General features: G+C 43.9%; 1 protein-coding gene across 1 annotated transcript in view; it reads right to left on the minus strand.

The window, feature by feature from the left end:
- si:dkey-100n23.5 (cyclic AMP receptor-like protein A) overlaps nucleotides 1-15,632 on the minus strand; it is a 126,099-nt gene that overhangs the window by 105,156 nt on the left and 5,311 nt on the right. The window contains exons 4-8 of the mRNA XM_015966076.3: nucleotides 15,050-15,106; nucleotides 14,899-14,959; nucleotides 9,035-9,122; nucleotides 5,357-5,446; nucleotides 4,863-4,901 (exon numbers count right to left, since the gene is read on the minus strand). Of these exons, the coding sequence (XP_015821562.1) occupies nucleotides 4,863-4,901; nucleotides 5,357-5,446; nucleotides 9,035-9,122; nucleotides 14,899-14,959; nucleotides 15,050-15,106 (335 nt within the window). The remainder of the gene's footprint in view (nucleotides 1-4,862; nucleotides 4,902-5,356; nucleotides 5,447-9,034; nucleotides 9,123-14,898; nucleotides 14,960-15,049; nucleotides 15,107-15,632) is intronic.

Genomic DNA, 15,632 nt, shown 5'->3' on the forward strand with positions numbered 1-15,632 from the left:
CCTTTTAGACATCAATATATGATGTCTGGTTACTGCTAGCGTTTTCAGACGGCTCCGGAATCTGATTGGTTCTTTTCTCGTCTGGTCCCGCCGGTTCCATTTGCTAACTGGTTCTTTTATTCCGGTCTCCCATCTCTTCCATTTGCTAATTGGATTTTCTTTGTTGTCGTTTCTTATTCGTCAACAAAAATGTCTGTCAATATTGACGTGTATGTATTTGTTTCGTTTTAGTCAGCAAAAATTCATTTGTCACGAAAAAAATAAAAACACACTTCAGCACAATATCTGTAAATTTTACAATGATACAGTTCTGTGCGCAAAGGTTTTATCTGCCCATTGGTTCATTAGGTAAACACACATGTGCTCATGCATGCATGCACACTTGCACACACATTCCCTTCCTTCTGCCGTTTTGTCTGCAGGCCTTAAAAAAGTCTTTATTTGGCTACTAAACAACAAGCCACCTCAGGTAAAGATTTAGTAGGAGCTTATACAAAGCTGGTTTAACAGATGATGTGTGATGATTGCGGACACAACTTGTTGAGATGGTTGTTGTTGCAGAGTAACCATGGAAGCAGTTGCTTTAAACCAGTGATGTGCAGAGGACACAGAGTTTGCAGCCTGACAACACTGAGAGGAAACGGCCTGACTAAGCAAGTCTGGACCTCGTAGCACATAGCTTCAGTGAGTCAAGAGGTAGAACAAAAGATTATGCCAGCACAGTGACAATATCAGTAAAACATCTCGCTCCTATGGGACTGAGGTTTGCCAATCACAGGCGGCGTGGGTGAATAATATGTCAGGCATTTCTGAACGGATGAAAGGGAGTGAGACGAGCGAGGAAATGAGACGATGGCTTTGTTGGAGTGGCAGCCTTGTGTTGTGCAACCTCTTGGGAGGTGATGTAAGCTCCGAGGAGTTTCAACCTCTCCCTGTAATCACAAAACAAGTCTTTGTCTCACTTTGACAGGCAGGTTCCTGGCTACCACTTCTTCTCTGTTCAGCCATAGCAATTCTGTATAATCGTGACCATGCTGTTCCGTCATCTCGTGAGATCTTGGCACTGGCAAAGTGCATCCAACACTGAATGATGAGGCGGAAGGTAATGAAAAGCTGCAGGATAAAAATGTTAAACTGGCATTTAAAACAAAGAAAGTGATTGAATTTTCCTCTGACCTATTAATGAGTGGATGTAGACTTTTACAGGAAAACGGATTGGGAATAAATGTCTAGATTGATTCCCAAAAAGTCCGTGCCATGTGTGCTACAAAGTGCATCTTTAAGAAGCATCTCAAAAGGCAAATATTAGGTCTTTGGCCTAATTCAAGCTCATCTTCCATGCCGGAGGACTGAAAGAAACTCACAGAGTGTGATCAAGTTAAACTTTTTACTGGCAGGAGAATCTGGGACAGCTGGCGTTTGTTTAAGTGCGGCTCTGAAGGAGAATCTGCATTTTACGCGACGGTGCCTTCGAATCTAATAAGAAAAATAAACACGTCAAGGATGGTCTTTGAACAGGAGTGTGACTGCGCATGTGTGCATCCACGCAGGTTCAATAATGGCATGGGACAATGATGAAAGCGTTTCAGCAGAGACATGTGCAAGCGTCACCTCGGTGTGATTTAATAACCTGCTCTCAGGAATAAACAGCATCCAATTACGCCAGCGCCCATCCCGTTAATGATGGAAAGACGGGCGGGGGGGGTGGGGGGTGGGGGGGGGGGGTTGGCTGAGAGGGGAGAGGAGGGGGTGGCCTTTTTAACGATAGTGGGGGTTGGGGGTGGGGGGTCTGTGAGGAGGAGAGAATGACGGGCGGCAGCTACAAAGTGCTCTAATTAGCATGATAATGATCTGCCATTAGAGTCCGCTGTGCTCTACAGCTGAGCACTACCCGGAGAGAGCGAGAGGGAGGCAGAAAAGAGAATGAAATAGAAGCGCAGAGGGAAGATTTCAGAGTGGGCAGCGGATGATAAAAGTGAGGAGATGAATAGAGGTGAGAATGTAAAGGTGGATGGATGGCGGAGGATTGTGGCTCCAAATCAGAAAAAGCAAAAATAAGAGAAAAAATCTTGGCATAAAAAAAAACAGGGTGAGGGAGGGAATCAAAGGAACAGGAGAACGATGTTGCTCCCAACAGATAGACAAGGGAAGCATGGATGAAATACAGATAAGCCAAGGGAGGTTTTGGATAGCTTAAAAGCCTCAGAAAGACCTTCACATACAAGAACAAATTCAATCATTTGGCTTTAGCTTAGTCTTCGTTCCAGTGCAGCTTTGAAATAAATAACAAGGATTGGATGAAAGACGTTAATTGAAAGTGCCTGACAGCGAGGAGAGGATTGTAGGGACCATGCTGCTCATCTGCAGCGGTCAACTTTGACCCACAAGTTCCTAATACACAGAGAAAGGCTGTAATATTGCAACCATTTAAACAGAAAAGGAAAGTCTGGGGTTGTTTGAAAGAGCTACCAAGAGAAAACGTCTGTTCTCTAAAAAGAACATGGCAGTACAAGATGGATTTCTTTTAGTCAATGTGCTTTCGACAGATGAGACCTACATCTCCATGTTTGCTGTTTAACACACAGCATATCAGCACAAACACCTCCCACCAACTGTTAGCACGATGGAGGAGGGATGATGATTTGGGCACCATTCAGCCACTGAGTCGATCATGACGTCTATATACCAAAGCATTACATCTAACTATTCTATCAAATGTTAGTCTGCCTATCTGATAGATGAAATTTGGACCAAAATGGGTTATAAAACTAGCCTAGAACTTAAGACTGTCAGTTTGCCGAAGAAAAAGAATGGTCTAGCCATGCTCCATTGGAGCCTCCACAGCTCTAGACAGTCTGGTACCGGTCCAATCACAGCGCTGTATCGGTTTGGTGGGTGGGATGTTGCATCTTCTTTGACAGCGCATGGGAGGCTGCCCTGTTGATTGACATCTGTAGCGGTGAGTATTTCACGTTGTTTATTTGTCCAATGGCATGCGGAGACAGTTTGAAAGACAACCTTAGAGCCCGCCCCACGACTGAGCTCTATCTATGGCTCATAGGCAGGGTATATTTTCACATGTATAGGATGGCTTGCCAGGCCATCAACAGGACAATGTTCCTCACCACTTTAGTAGATCTACCTGCAGAATGGCTGAATAGAAAGGAATCAACGTGTTGCAAAGTCCAAACCACAATGTGATTGAAATGTTGTGACAGGACCAAAAGAAGGATGTGTAGTAGCAAATGCCCACAAACATCAACAACTTGAAGCAATCAGTTAAGAACAGTGGGCCAAAATTGCTCCTGAATTCCGTTTCTACTATCTGAACTTTCGAGTAATTTTACTGGACCTTTACAGGATGTGCATGCCTCTATTTCAATGGGCCATCCCAAAAGGACCACTTTCCAAAGAATTTCAATAATAAAATGAGTATCTGCCATGGGGTCTGCCCCTACAGAACGGGGTGAGACTTTAGAAGTTGGTAAAGATCAGACGGTAACATGTTTGAAACCACAACTTAAGAGCGTCGCCTAATGGAAAGTTTTTATTTCAATACGGACCGAGCTGTAGACTGGTAGTGTTGCCTCCCATAAAGCTTTGCAGCTAAAACGTCCTGCTGATGAATTTGCATGTCACTTTCGCAGCTGTTTGTCAGTGGTCCCCATGACACACACCAGAGGGGGACTTCTTACGAGAAGTGACTCAGCTAAGCTCTAGCGCTTCCATTTGCTGAGTCAGCCCTGGAAACTCTGTACTTCCATCACTCACACAGCGCTGTCCTCTGCTTTTCATTCACCTTCCTCCTTCATCCCCTTTCCCTCCCTGCTCCTCCTCCTTTAAACCTCCCGTCTCCTGTTCTGTCTGCGCGCTTCGCTGAGCTCTGATGAAGACACACTACGGAGCGTGGGCAGAAACGAGGACAATCTATTTCTCCGGCTCTCCTCTCCTTGCCGTCCTACTACTCGACCCCTCTTTCCTTCTCCTGCTGAGTAATTCCCTGTCTCTCTAACTGCATCCCGTATGTCACCCCTCCCACCTTTTCCACTTTTCACCTTTAACACTACGGACTCTGCCCTTCCACATGCTGTTGGCAGGGTGTGTGAGGGTGTGTGTGCATCTGAGTGCTTTTCTTTTTTTTTTTTGTTCTGACGGGTGCTGCCTTGGCCTCTAATCTCTCGTCTAGTTTGATGTAATTAGAGCTAATGAAGATTCCCTGATCCTCTGAGCGGCGCGTCCCCCTGGGCCACAACAGCGTGGAAAACTAGTCAGAACCGGGGAGCAGAGAAGCGCTGATAAAGGAGACACAGGCTCGTTTAGCACAGCTGATAGCTATGTGTTGTTCTCTGTGCATGACTTCAAGTGTGTGTGTGTGTGTGTGTGTGTGTGTGTGTGTGTGTGTGTGTGTGTGTGTGCGCACACACGTGTGCTTATTTGTTTTAAAAGATTGATTCCCTGCTGATGCTACAAGCAGCAATGCGATTACCCTGGCTCATCCAGAAGTGCCGTGCGCATGTGCTCGTATGTGCATCCAGGGATTGGCAAGGCACTTGCAGACTTAGGGCTGGTTGCAAAAAGCAGCAGACAGGCATAATCCTTCATAGCCATCCTAAACACTTATACACACAATGTTGCAACTCCCCTAAATCTGACAAGGCAGAGGTAGACACACATCTGCACACCAAGACACTCACACACACTCCTTGGCCATGTACCAAGCGGAATGGGGAGAAAAAAAACGCAGCCTCCCCTGACATGTAACCCTTCACATATACCCACAGAGACAGCCCTCCTTCTCCCTGCTCCTCCCAACCTCCCCAGTGTGGGAAGCTTTGATGGCAGCACTGAAAGGGTCTACTTACATCCCAAATCTCCAGGCTACGTGATCGTCTGTGATCCAGCTGGGGGGGAAGAGAGAAACAGAGAGGGAGAGCGATGAGCGGGTCACAAAGGAAAAGGGAGAGCATGAGCGGAAGAGAGACTTGTGTGCCTGCAGAAAGGGAAAAATCTGTGCAGCTGCAGCTATTAATAAGCCGGGGGTGGAAAGAGAGAGAGGGAGAGCGAGCTGAGCCCGGAGATTAAGGCTATGTCCCAATTCTCATTCCATCGTTGCCGCCTCTACTCGGCCTCAACCCCTCCAAACAAATAATGCCTCTCGTACTCACCAGAGAGCAAGGAGGCGTTTACTGTGATCAGATGTGCTGATAATTGCCAATTTTTAAACTCCCATTACATCAGGCGTAGAGCTAGTGGGGGGGGGGGGGGGGGGGGACTGTGGCCTTAACTGACAGAAAAGACATTTAAGAGAAAAACAGAAAAAAAGGACATTATGTCAGGGTCATATGGACATACTCACCACCAGGCTCCTGCAGGGCCGTAGTAACCCCTGATGAGGGGCAACGAGGCCATGACCAAAGGTACCCCCCACGCCATCAAATGGTAAAATCTGATTTAAGGAAAACAGACATTTAATTAGAACAGCTAGGAGGCAGCTCTGCGTGAGACATAACAATAAACACCGCTAAAATGAATCAATAGTTCATCCTTCTGTTGGCATCAGGGTCATTTTTCAGGTGCAGACAAATGTCTATAAAGCCAGACAGCCAATTACTCATGGTAATATGAACCATCATCACCCTAACTGTTGGGGAAAAGAAGATTTTCACAGGAAGTATGCAGACACACAAACATATACACACACACACAAAACGAGTGTGTGTATTCTCAGTCAGTAGGTGAATGTAAAATCTGGAGAGAAAGGTCCCTGAAGCAATATGGTTTGAGGTGTGTAGTTTAGAAGCACAAAGCTTAAGGAGACTAGAGAGCTGTGTTGCATATAAGTGAAATACAATAGCATCAGCATCAACGGCTTTTAAAGGTGTGTGTGTGTGTGTGTGTGTGTGTGTGTGTGTGTGTGTGTGTGTGTGTGTGTGTGTGTGTGTGTGTGTGTGTGTGTGTGTGTGTGTGTGTGTGTGTGTGTGTGTGTGTGTGTGTGTGTGTGTGTGAGACAGCTAAAGGTGTGTGGTCCGGTGACTTGAGCGTCCAGGCTGGAGTCGATACTTTATAGAGCGTACAGCGTCGCCTGGTCAATAGAGTGGAAGTCCTCTCCTGACTTGCTCCAAGTACGGTCAATCGAGCAGTGGTGACATGGCTGACACACGCTCGATTCCCCTCGAGTTGTGTGCCACCCCACACACAGACACTCTTTCACACGCTTTGTCACTCTGTGTCAGGGGGTGCACTCCGACCTCCCTCTGATGGACAGCACTGAGGGTGTGCAGGAGGTGTGGGGAGAGAGAGTTTAAACAGAGCTGACGAAGTGGGAGAGAATCCAGATGGAGGTTGATTTTGGATGGAACATGAGAGGGCTGGTGGGAAAAGGAAAACAAAAAGGAAGAGAGGGGGAGGTAGGAAACGCCAGGGAGTGAAAAGCACAAAGGAACTAAAGAGAAAGTCAGCGTGGTAACGAGAGGACAGAAAGACACGGTGGCTATGATAGAGCGTGTGTGTGTGTGTGTGTGTGTGTGTGGAAGGGGGTGGGGGTGGGGGGGGGGAGGGGTCAGGAAATCAATGTCAAAAGCTAATAGCCCCACCCCGACGTAAACCCCACTGCCTGGGGTTTCTACCACATGCACAGCTCACACTGGCAGGGCCTTTGAGAGGAAAATGACGAGGTCCGAAGCTGCTCACAACATGGACTTAATGAGGCGCAGCAGGACGGCTCCACACTTCACAAGTGTGCACAAGCGCTCCCTGCCTCACACCACCTTTTAATTCCTCTGTCTTCGTTGCCGTCTCGCTACCCTCAGCGCCTGTCGCACTGACTCTGCCTGGATTCATACCTCAGATATTTGCACACACATTTCTACTCCTACCCTCTCTAGCATCCACTTCCACCATTCTTAAGATCATACGGCCTCCATTCTGTCTCCTCTGGCGATTTGTTCATTCATAAACCATCAAGCCGTGTCATCACGCAGTGCATCCTTGCATGTGTGTGAGTCCTGGAGCACGGGTGGAAGGTTGTGTTGAGGGGAGGGAGGCCAAGGGGTAATTGTGCATGTATGCAAAGCTGCACAGTCACCTGCCAAAACACATGAGGCTCATCTGTGCACAGTCGATGAACAACGGCCCCACTGACACCTCCTCTTTAGCCTTTTAAATCTCTTTTTATTTCTCCCTTCACATCACATCAGACCAGTAGGGCTGCCGCCACTTCCATACTGGTCATTTTAACAACTAGTTTATTGATTAATTAATCTATTAAAGCTTCTTTCCGGAGTATTTCTCTTATCTGATGGCACCATCTAGTGGCTGACAAGCATATCACACAAAAAGTCTATTCCCCTGTTTAAGATCGCGACTTCACGTTTCTGTTTATAAATGTGTTTCTTAGCCGACAAACGGAGCTAAAACACGCTGTTTTACGAGTATTATTCTCATGTCATGCTGTGTTTTCATATATTTATATTGTAGAGACTTACTTGTCCATGAAAAGTTCTTCAACTCTGCATCAACCGAGGCATTCCTTAAATCTGAAGCAAATAAGCAGTAGTCTAACGCTATTGGTTAGTTCTGGTCGGTGCTCAGTTTCCTACTGAATGGAGCTCTGCGGGGCAGGGAGCGTGCGTAGCAAAAAAAAAAAAAAAGACATATTGCTCACATTTAATCACAGTACATGATGAGATAATCACTTTTACGGATTTCTGATAAAATCATACATCATTTCTGAAAGGGGAAAACTCCGGAAAGCAGCTTTAATCTCCTTCCATTCCTCTTTGTTTAATTGCTGGGGATTATTTTATATCACAAAACTAACAATGAAGTACAATATATTTGTATAAAGGGTTAGATTAACAAAATAAATTAAATTAGGCTCTAAATAATTTAAAAACAGCAGTATTCAGCCTGATATGTTCACATCTTCTGACCTTTAATTAGACATGAGATGAAACAAAAAATAATCAAAATTATGGCTTATTTCTGATATGAATACCTACTAAAAATAAAGACGCAGACTAATTACCACCGTCAACGTCATCAACTATGGCGATTATTCACTGCAGCCCTCGAGACCCGGCGCAAATAAATAAATGAGATATTCCCCCCTCCCACTTCACTCCTTCTGGACTCACACAAGGTGTGTGTCATAGAGCTGAGCTGATTCTAGCCTCCGAGCCTGCACCTACACACATAAAGCCGTCTCTTTATGAGTTATACCACCATTATACTGTCTTGGCTTATTGCTAATCAATGCAGGGAAAACTCCCATAGGTGGTGGTGGAGACACCTCCCTTAATGGTGTCACACAAGTGTGCTCACCTAAACACATCAACAAGAACAAACCTTGAGCGGAGTTCTTATTTTCTGTCTATGTCGTCTTTAAAAATTGAGCACGTCTGCCAAAAACCTTGGCGTCAAGATTGCAAAAAAAAAAAACTAAAACCCACACAACGCACAAATTCACACTGCATTGTAGAAAAGAGCTTATGGGAGTTGGAGGGACAGAAATAGAGCCAGAAAGCGTGACGATGGGTGTGTGCGCACACACACACACACACACACACACACACACACACACACACACACACACACACACAAAGGCGGCACACTTAGCGGCTGACACTCACTCCCATTTCAATTAGAGTGTCAGCTGGCTGGAGGAGAGCAGGAGGAGGGGGGGCCCTGTCAGTGCTCTGTGGGGAGACACATGGAGCTGTGGACCAAACACACACACAAACACAAACACACACAAGGAAGGACGCACATTAAACAAATACAGGCAGACCGGGACACATGAAAGGCACGAGTCAGTCGAGACGAGTGATAAACAGCTTCTTTAGAGTGGAATATTTTTTTAAAAAGCAATAATTAACAACAGTGTTAATATTTAAGTTAATTTTCATTAAGTACAGCCTCTCAATTGTACTCATTCGTTGTTTATTTCAGTTTAAAACAATAAAAATGAAGTTTAATGAGCATTTTAAAGACACAATGAGCCAAAGGATTTACACAAAGTGTTTTCCCTACTCACATCTCGTATCTGCTGGTGCTTATTTCTCTGACCAGGTTGAGGTACAGGTTCAGTGTAATGAGGCAAACCCAGGCCAAGGCACTCCAGTCTGCAGAGACACACACAGAGAAAAACACCAAGGTCAAATTACAGCCGCACAGCATGCGCCTGCAGTCGCGCGTCCTAACAGACACGTACCAACAGTGTGAGTGTGTGTGTGCGTGCGCTCCACTTTTTGATAAATGAAGGCCCATTCTGTGGTAATATGAGGGAAACCTGTAGCTTAGGGTGATGGATGAGAGGTGGGAGCTCACGGGGAGATAATGATGAACTGTGAAAAAGCAGGAGGAGATAACACAGGAGTGCAGTCTGGAGAAGGAGGGGGGGAAAAAAACGAGGTTAGCGAAGAGCGGGAGATGATGGTGGCACGGGGTGGCAGGGTGGACGGCAACACGAGTGAAGGAATATGAGAAAAAGGGAGATAGGAGGACGGGAAAGAAAGCTGTGGTCAGTGGAGCAAATCTAGAACATTTACCTCCCCTTTTCCTCAGACTGTTTGTGATTATATAAATGCAGAGTCGGCTAAAAGAAAAAAACCTGCAACTGTGTGTACACACAAATTCACCCGCACTAACTGCAACGTTCAAGGAACCTTTAGGATGTGTAATGGCTTACACAGACGGGGTATTATTACAATAATTCACAATTACTGTCAAATGCTTCCAGCAAATGTCTTCTAAAGCCTTTTCTGTAGCTTGACACCACACCTGTCCCGGTGCTGCTCCGGCTGTCACTTCTGAACACACTTATTAACATTTTATCTGTAGATATAAAGGCAGGGCCGAGCTAGAATATGGCTGTCGTTGAAGCCGTTTGTCGTCAGCAGAGCGATCTTCTAGATAAATAAAGGTGACTTACAACAACCCAAAAGAATCAAGCCACTACTTTTTTTATCACCTGCTACTAAAAGGCCTGCGTGCAAGCAGGTGTTTGTTCCTTTGTCAAAAAAAAAAAGTCAAATTACAAGATTTTACTTAAACTACCAGAATAAGGTCACTGGATGAAACTCTACACCTGGTTAGCTCACACCCAGTTCAGCCAGTTTAGTAAAGAAAACAAATGGCTCCATTTTACTGATCACAGATAATAAATTAAAACTCTAACTCAACTCCTAACCATTAACTGAAGTCAAACATGTCTCCTAAACCACAGAACCCATTTTAATGACACTCCCAGAAAGTAATTATTTGATGCAAATCTAGACTGATTAACTTTTTGAGTGGACCCTATTCCGGACGGCTGCCACAGCAAACTGACCTTAAAAATTTCAAAAATGTCTACAACTCAGACAATTTATAGATACTGGGCTCGCATGTGATGCGATAGCAGATGAAAATAATTTGCAACACATACTCCAGGTGATCAAAGACCGCGTGAGATCTAGCAATTTTGAATGAAATTGTGCAAAAACGTTCATTTCAAGACCGAACCTAGATGGCTAGAACTTCATTTCTTCACATGATTTTAGTTTGAGGTATTGAAGGCAGCAGGTGTTACACACTCCTTCAAGGAATGATTCTGATTATATTCATACAGCACGCCAACTAAACAGGGCAAATCAAGTCTCATGCTTCAAATTCTAATTAATCATCTTCTAATATTAAAGACAAAACTATAAAACCAGATATGCAGGAACAAGAGTTCCTTTCCTATAGAAGCTTCTAGATTGTTTCCTATAGAAGCTTCTAGATTGTTTCCTGCTTCTAGATTGTTTCCTGTAGAAGCTTCTAGATTGTTTCCTGTAGAAGCTTCTAGACTGTTTCCTGTAGAAGCTTCGAGGTTATTTCCTGTAGAAGCTTCGAGGTTATTTCCTGTAGAAGCTTCGAGGTTATTTCCTGTAGAAGCTTCGAGATTGTTTCCTGTAGAAGCTTCTAGCTTGTTTACAAAGTGACGATCTGCACTGTGATTGGAGGACAGCCATCTCCTCATACGAACGTTTCTGATGAAACATGGAGATGTCTTGTTTGGGCACGGAACAGCCTCTGACTCACGGTTAGTGAAGGAAAGGAATTCATCGCAAAGGGGTGTGAATTCTCAAAGAATGACTGAGATTAACCTCTTCTTATCCAACGTGTTCTTCAGTTTCATAAGGATTACACAGAGAGGGTGGGAATATGTGAAGTAAAACAAAGATGAATGGATAAGAACCATTATATTAGAACAACTAAAAGGACAATGCATGACTAGATATGGTTATTTAAATAGTAAAACATGACAATACTAAAATGTTAGATGTTTGGTTATTCAGAGCTGCAGGACAAAAACCCTATGCATGCGGTCACCTGAGATCAAACTGAAATGGATTTTTGTCTTGCCGTCTAAAACAACTCCAGCATCAAACATTTGTGGGATTTTTGCCCAAAGTCAGTTTTGTCCCAGACAGTTACACAAACCTGGTCAGCATGACTTGCTGTTATGTAACTGTATACTGACTGAACAGTTCACCGACCGTGTTGCAACATGCCCAATCTTTGGTTTGAATAGCATCCTGGTGTAAAAATATGTAAAAAAAAAAAATAAAAAAATTAAATAAAATCAGTGATGGAGCATTGAAGTATTTCTCAAGTTTGATTAGTTTTAACGCTTTTCTTTCTAATGCTTGTAGATGTGGATGGAAACTGAAAACTTCCTGTCTCTCTTTGTGGATAAGGTCTATAAGGTTAGAGCTAGCACCTCTCCTTCAGCCCCATCTCTGCCTGACTCTAGATTGTTTTGCTCCTGGTTCTTTGCCAGAGATAAACAAAACAGTTAACTCTATGAAGACCTATGCCCTGTCAACATCTTACACTCATCTTTGTTTAAAAATAATTTTCAGTCCATCTGTCGTACGCACGTTCCTCCGCAATTGTCTGATGATAAATCCCACCTGTGTGTACCCAGATGTTCGTGTCCATTCACCGTCAATTATATATAGAAACGCCCTCAATTAGCCACATTTGGTCATGCTACGTCCTCAGCACGTGAGAGGAGTCCCTGGGGGTTTTATTCCAGAAAAAATTAAGAAAAACTTTATTGACAGCAAGACCCAGACTGTGGCGCCGAGGGGACCTGTCAGGATAACCCTCATGCGCTCCGGAGGAAAAAGCGATACTGAGGAGGCTATGTCCAGTGCAGACCCAAGTGCATTTATTTAAATCTTTTACAAATTAAAAACTAGGCAGCAAAAATCCATGCATGCCGCTCCTTCTATCTCTCAACCCTCTCCAACAAACACAGAGCTGTATTTATAACAGGTGTGACTAATTGGACTAATCCTAAAACCCAGACACAGGTAAGAACAAAAATACAATCTTTCAATTTTCTTAAATTATCCTTAAATCATCATCTATAAGATTTCTTTAATAAATTACAATACAAAAATAGAAATACCCTTAATCAATCCTAAAAACATTCGGTGAAACTAATCTGCATTCCTAGAGCAATTCCACTGGTCATCCCTCCTATTCATGCAGAATGGAATGCTCCGGAACCTTCTTTAGGTGCTCCAGCTCCCCAGGGACCCTTTTAGCTGGAACACCTCCAGAAACACTCAATAATTTACCATTTTAAATCTTCAGTACTCATACCAACTCTTCATAAAGATCTAAACTCTTCACCCTTTTTAAATAAACATTAAAACAATTGTTATTGAGTCTGGTTTCATTTATCATACAAAACCATAACAAAAGCCTGTGTAATGTACTTGCTACATTACAGAGAGACTGGCTGCCGAAGCGCAAAAAAACCAAACAAGTTGCAGAGGTTATAAACACGGTTGGGACAGAGGAGAAGTTCCTGTCAGAAATATGTTTAAAAATGAATGAGATAAATCATAGAGTAATGGGTTCTCATTTACATTTAAGGAGTCGTTCTGTTTGGAGTTTGTTTCATTTGGAAATGTCTGACGGTGTAGCCTCAGCCTCTTCTGAGCTGTCATTCAGTCTGGTTGCATGTATGACCGGGCAGCAGGAGGTGTTTCTGGGGGGTTCTCATAGTCGTAAAATGAAATATCAACTGGAGGTTTGTCTGTCACGCCAAAAAGGGTCACAAATCACAGCTTAGCAGAAGGATTTCTATCTCACGGAGAACGCGTTCCCTCCAGAGTGCACGCTCTGTTAAATCTTCAAGTAACACAGATTAGTTATGATATAATGTCGGATTCCCATCCTTCACGTGTCTTTTATTGGTTTTAGCACCAATAATGCGCAAAAGTCGTTTTTCCACCGACATAACTGGGTAAACATAATTTGTGGATAAGGAACACGTGTGGATGACTGAGACCTTCAGTACAGCTGTTGCCCCGTTCTACCACTAGATGCTGTTCCTACGCATGGTCAGAGCTGTTCTTATATTTATGTTCACGCATAAGTACAAATTGGTAAATACCACACAATACGTAAATTCATGCCTACGCACGAAATACGCACAGATCTGTGTGTAAGTACGGTTGATAAATAAGGCCCCAGATCTTGATCCATCTCTATACTTCATTCCATCTCCAAGATCTTGGAAAAGGTTGTGGCTAAACAACTCACAGCTGCTCTTGATGAACATAACATCTGTGATAGTTTCCAGTCAGGTTTTTGTAGAGCTCATTCTACTGAGCATTGCATCAAGTCACCAACACTAGTCAGTGACTTGATGCAATTTGCTGGGTTCCTTATATTGGAAACTTTTTACTGATTGGCTTAATGAACTGAGGCCTCATTTATCAAGCTTGCTTACGCACAAAACGGGTCGGAAAACTGCGTAAGCAACTTTCCACGCAAACTTTGGGATTTATAAAAGAAAACTTAGCGGAAAAATGTGCGCAACTTTAAGTTGACTAAGGACCTGGCTTACGTACATTTTGGACATGGAGAGCACCTGCAGTGCTGTTGTGGAGAAGGATAAAATTATGCAATCCTGCAGCATTATCACTTGTAACGCTTCGTTTTCACACAGAACATTTATTTTAACATTAATTGAATGTAACTGAAACGGTCATGATGTGGAGTTGGTAGTTGGGACCCAAAATGCAGGTGATAGCAGGCAGACTGGCAAGCAAAAGAACTGCTTAATATGAATAATGGTAGGTAGGATGATACAGCAGGAGGACAAGATGAGGATCTGACCAAGACCCACACAAACAGAGGGTTTAAATACATGAGGATAATCAGGGAAACAGGTGGGTAAGGTAACAAGGGGCAGGGGAGTTCACTAAACACTAACAAGGGAGATGAGACGTCAGAGACACAGGAGGCTACAGGAGCAGATCCTGACAAGACGCAGCTCTTCTTTTGGTCTCTAATGACGTTCTGACTCACAGTGATGCAGGGAACTGTTCTAGTCCCGACTGCAGCCTTTGACACGTTGACCTGTTACTGGAGAGTCTGAGAGACTGGGTAGGCCTATCAGGAACTGCTCTGGAGTGGTTCTCCTCTTATCTGTCTGGGAGTTCCTTCACTGAATGCTTCTCCTTATCCGTCTCAAACAGGTGGTTACTGTTCAAGTTTATGTCACTTGATGACATAACCAAGCTCTATGTCTGGGCGGTTGAGAGCAGCTATCTGTTGTTCTGCCATTTTTGACATCTCCAAATAAACTCCAAAAACTTTAGAGACAGGCTTATCACATTAGAAGATCAGATGCAGTAGCCCATACTTCTTCTGGAGATGACTCCCAACCACTTGAGACACATTTTGTTCTCTAGCCATAAAAGGAAATGACAAAGAAATAATATTTGCCACTACGATATAAGAGCTTCTCGTCAGCCGTCGGTGTCGGATCTCAGCTACGCCTTTGCTGCTCAATTGTCTCTGTTACGAAAGACGTGTCAGTGAGTGATTAATTAAAGTCTGTCTTACCGAAGTATGTCAGCCACCAGGCCTGGAAGTCACACAGAGATCCCTCCGGATGGCTCTCACCCTGGGGAATAAAAAAAAAAAATACTCAGCATGGAAAAACTAAAATAAAAATACACGCCATCGTAAAAAGGCAGACTTTTGTGTAACTCACCATGACATATGCTACGCTGTCGAAGAAGGCGGCCACAGTCAGGCTAAGAATCATCTTCTGCACCGTGAAAATCCAGGAAAAAGACGGGAAGAAGGATTATCTAAGAGAACATTCTGAGTGAAAATGCCAGTGCATTTATATTCACTTATAGAGAAGGGAAAATTATAGCTCAAATGATCACTGATGTGGCTGACAGCTTGGCATACACCATCCCTGGTGACAACTCAGTGAAAATATCACAGAGGAAAGACTCAGCTTATTTCCACTGTTTAAAGACTGAGATAAAACAGATTACTAATCTGTTCACAAAATTTCTGAGAACGGAGCTGTGAAACACACTGGGTTCAACTTCCCGCAGCATTTCTAACGATCTTGTCTGTGGCGGGCACACAAACCTTCACACACGTGGAGCCCTGTTTTCAATTTGTCTAGAGATGACCCCGCCAAGGCCAGCATAGAGGAGTATCGGGAAGAGGAGGAGGGGGGTGGGAAGACACAATAAGCACAAAGGAGGGCCTTGAGAGCACTAAAGACTATTGACTGACAGATAACCTTTTGAGAGTGGATGCAAGTAAGGAAAGGG

This window comes from Nothobranchius furzeri, chromosome 14 (genome assembly GCF_043380555.1).
Source record: "Nothobranchius furzeri strain GRZ-AD chromosome 14, NfurGRZ-RIMD1, whole genome shotgun sequence".
NCBI lineage: Eukaryota > Metazoa > Chordata > Actinopteri > Cyprinodontiformes > Nothobranchiidae > Nothobranchius > Nothobranchius furzeri.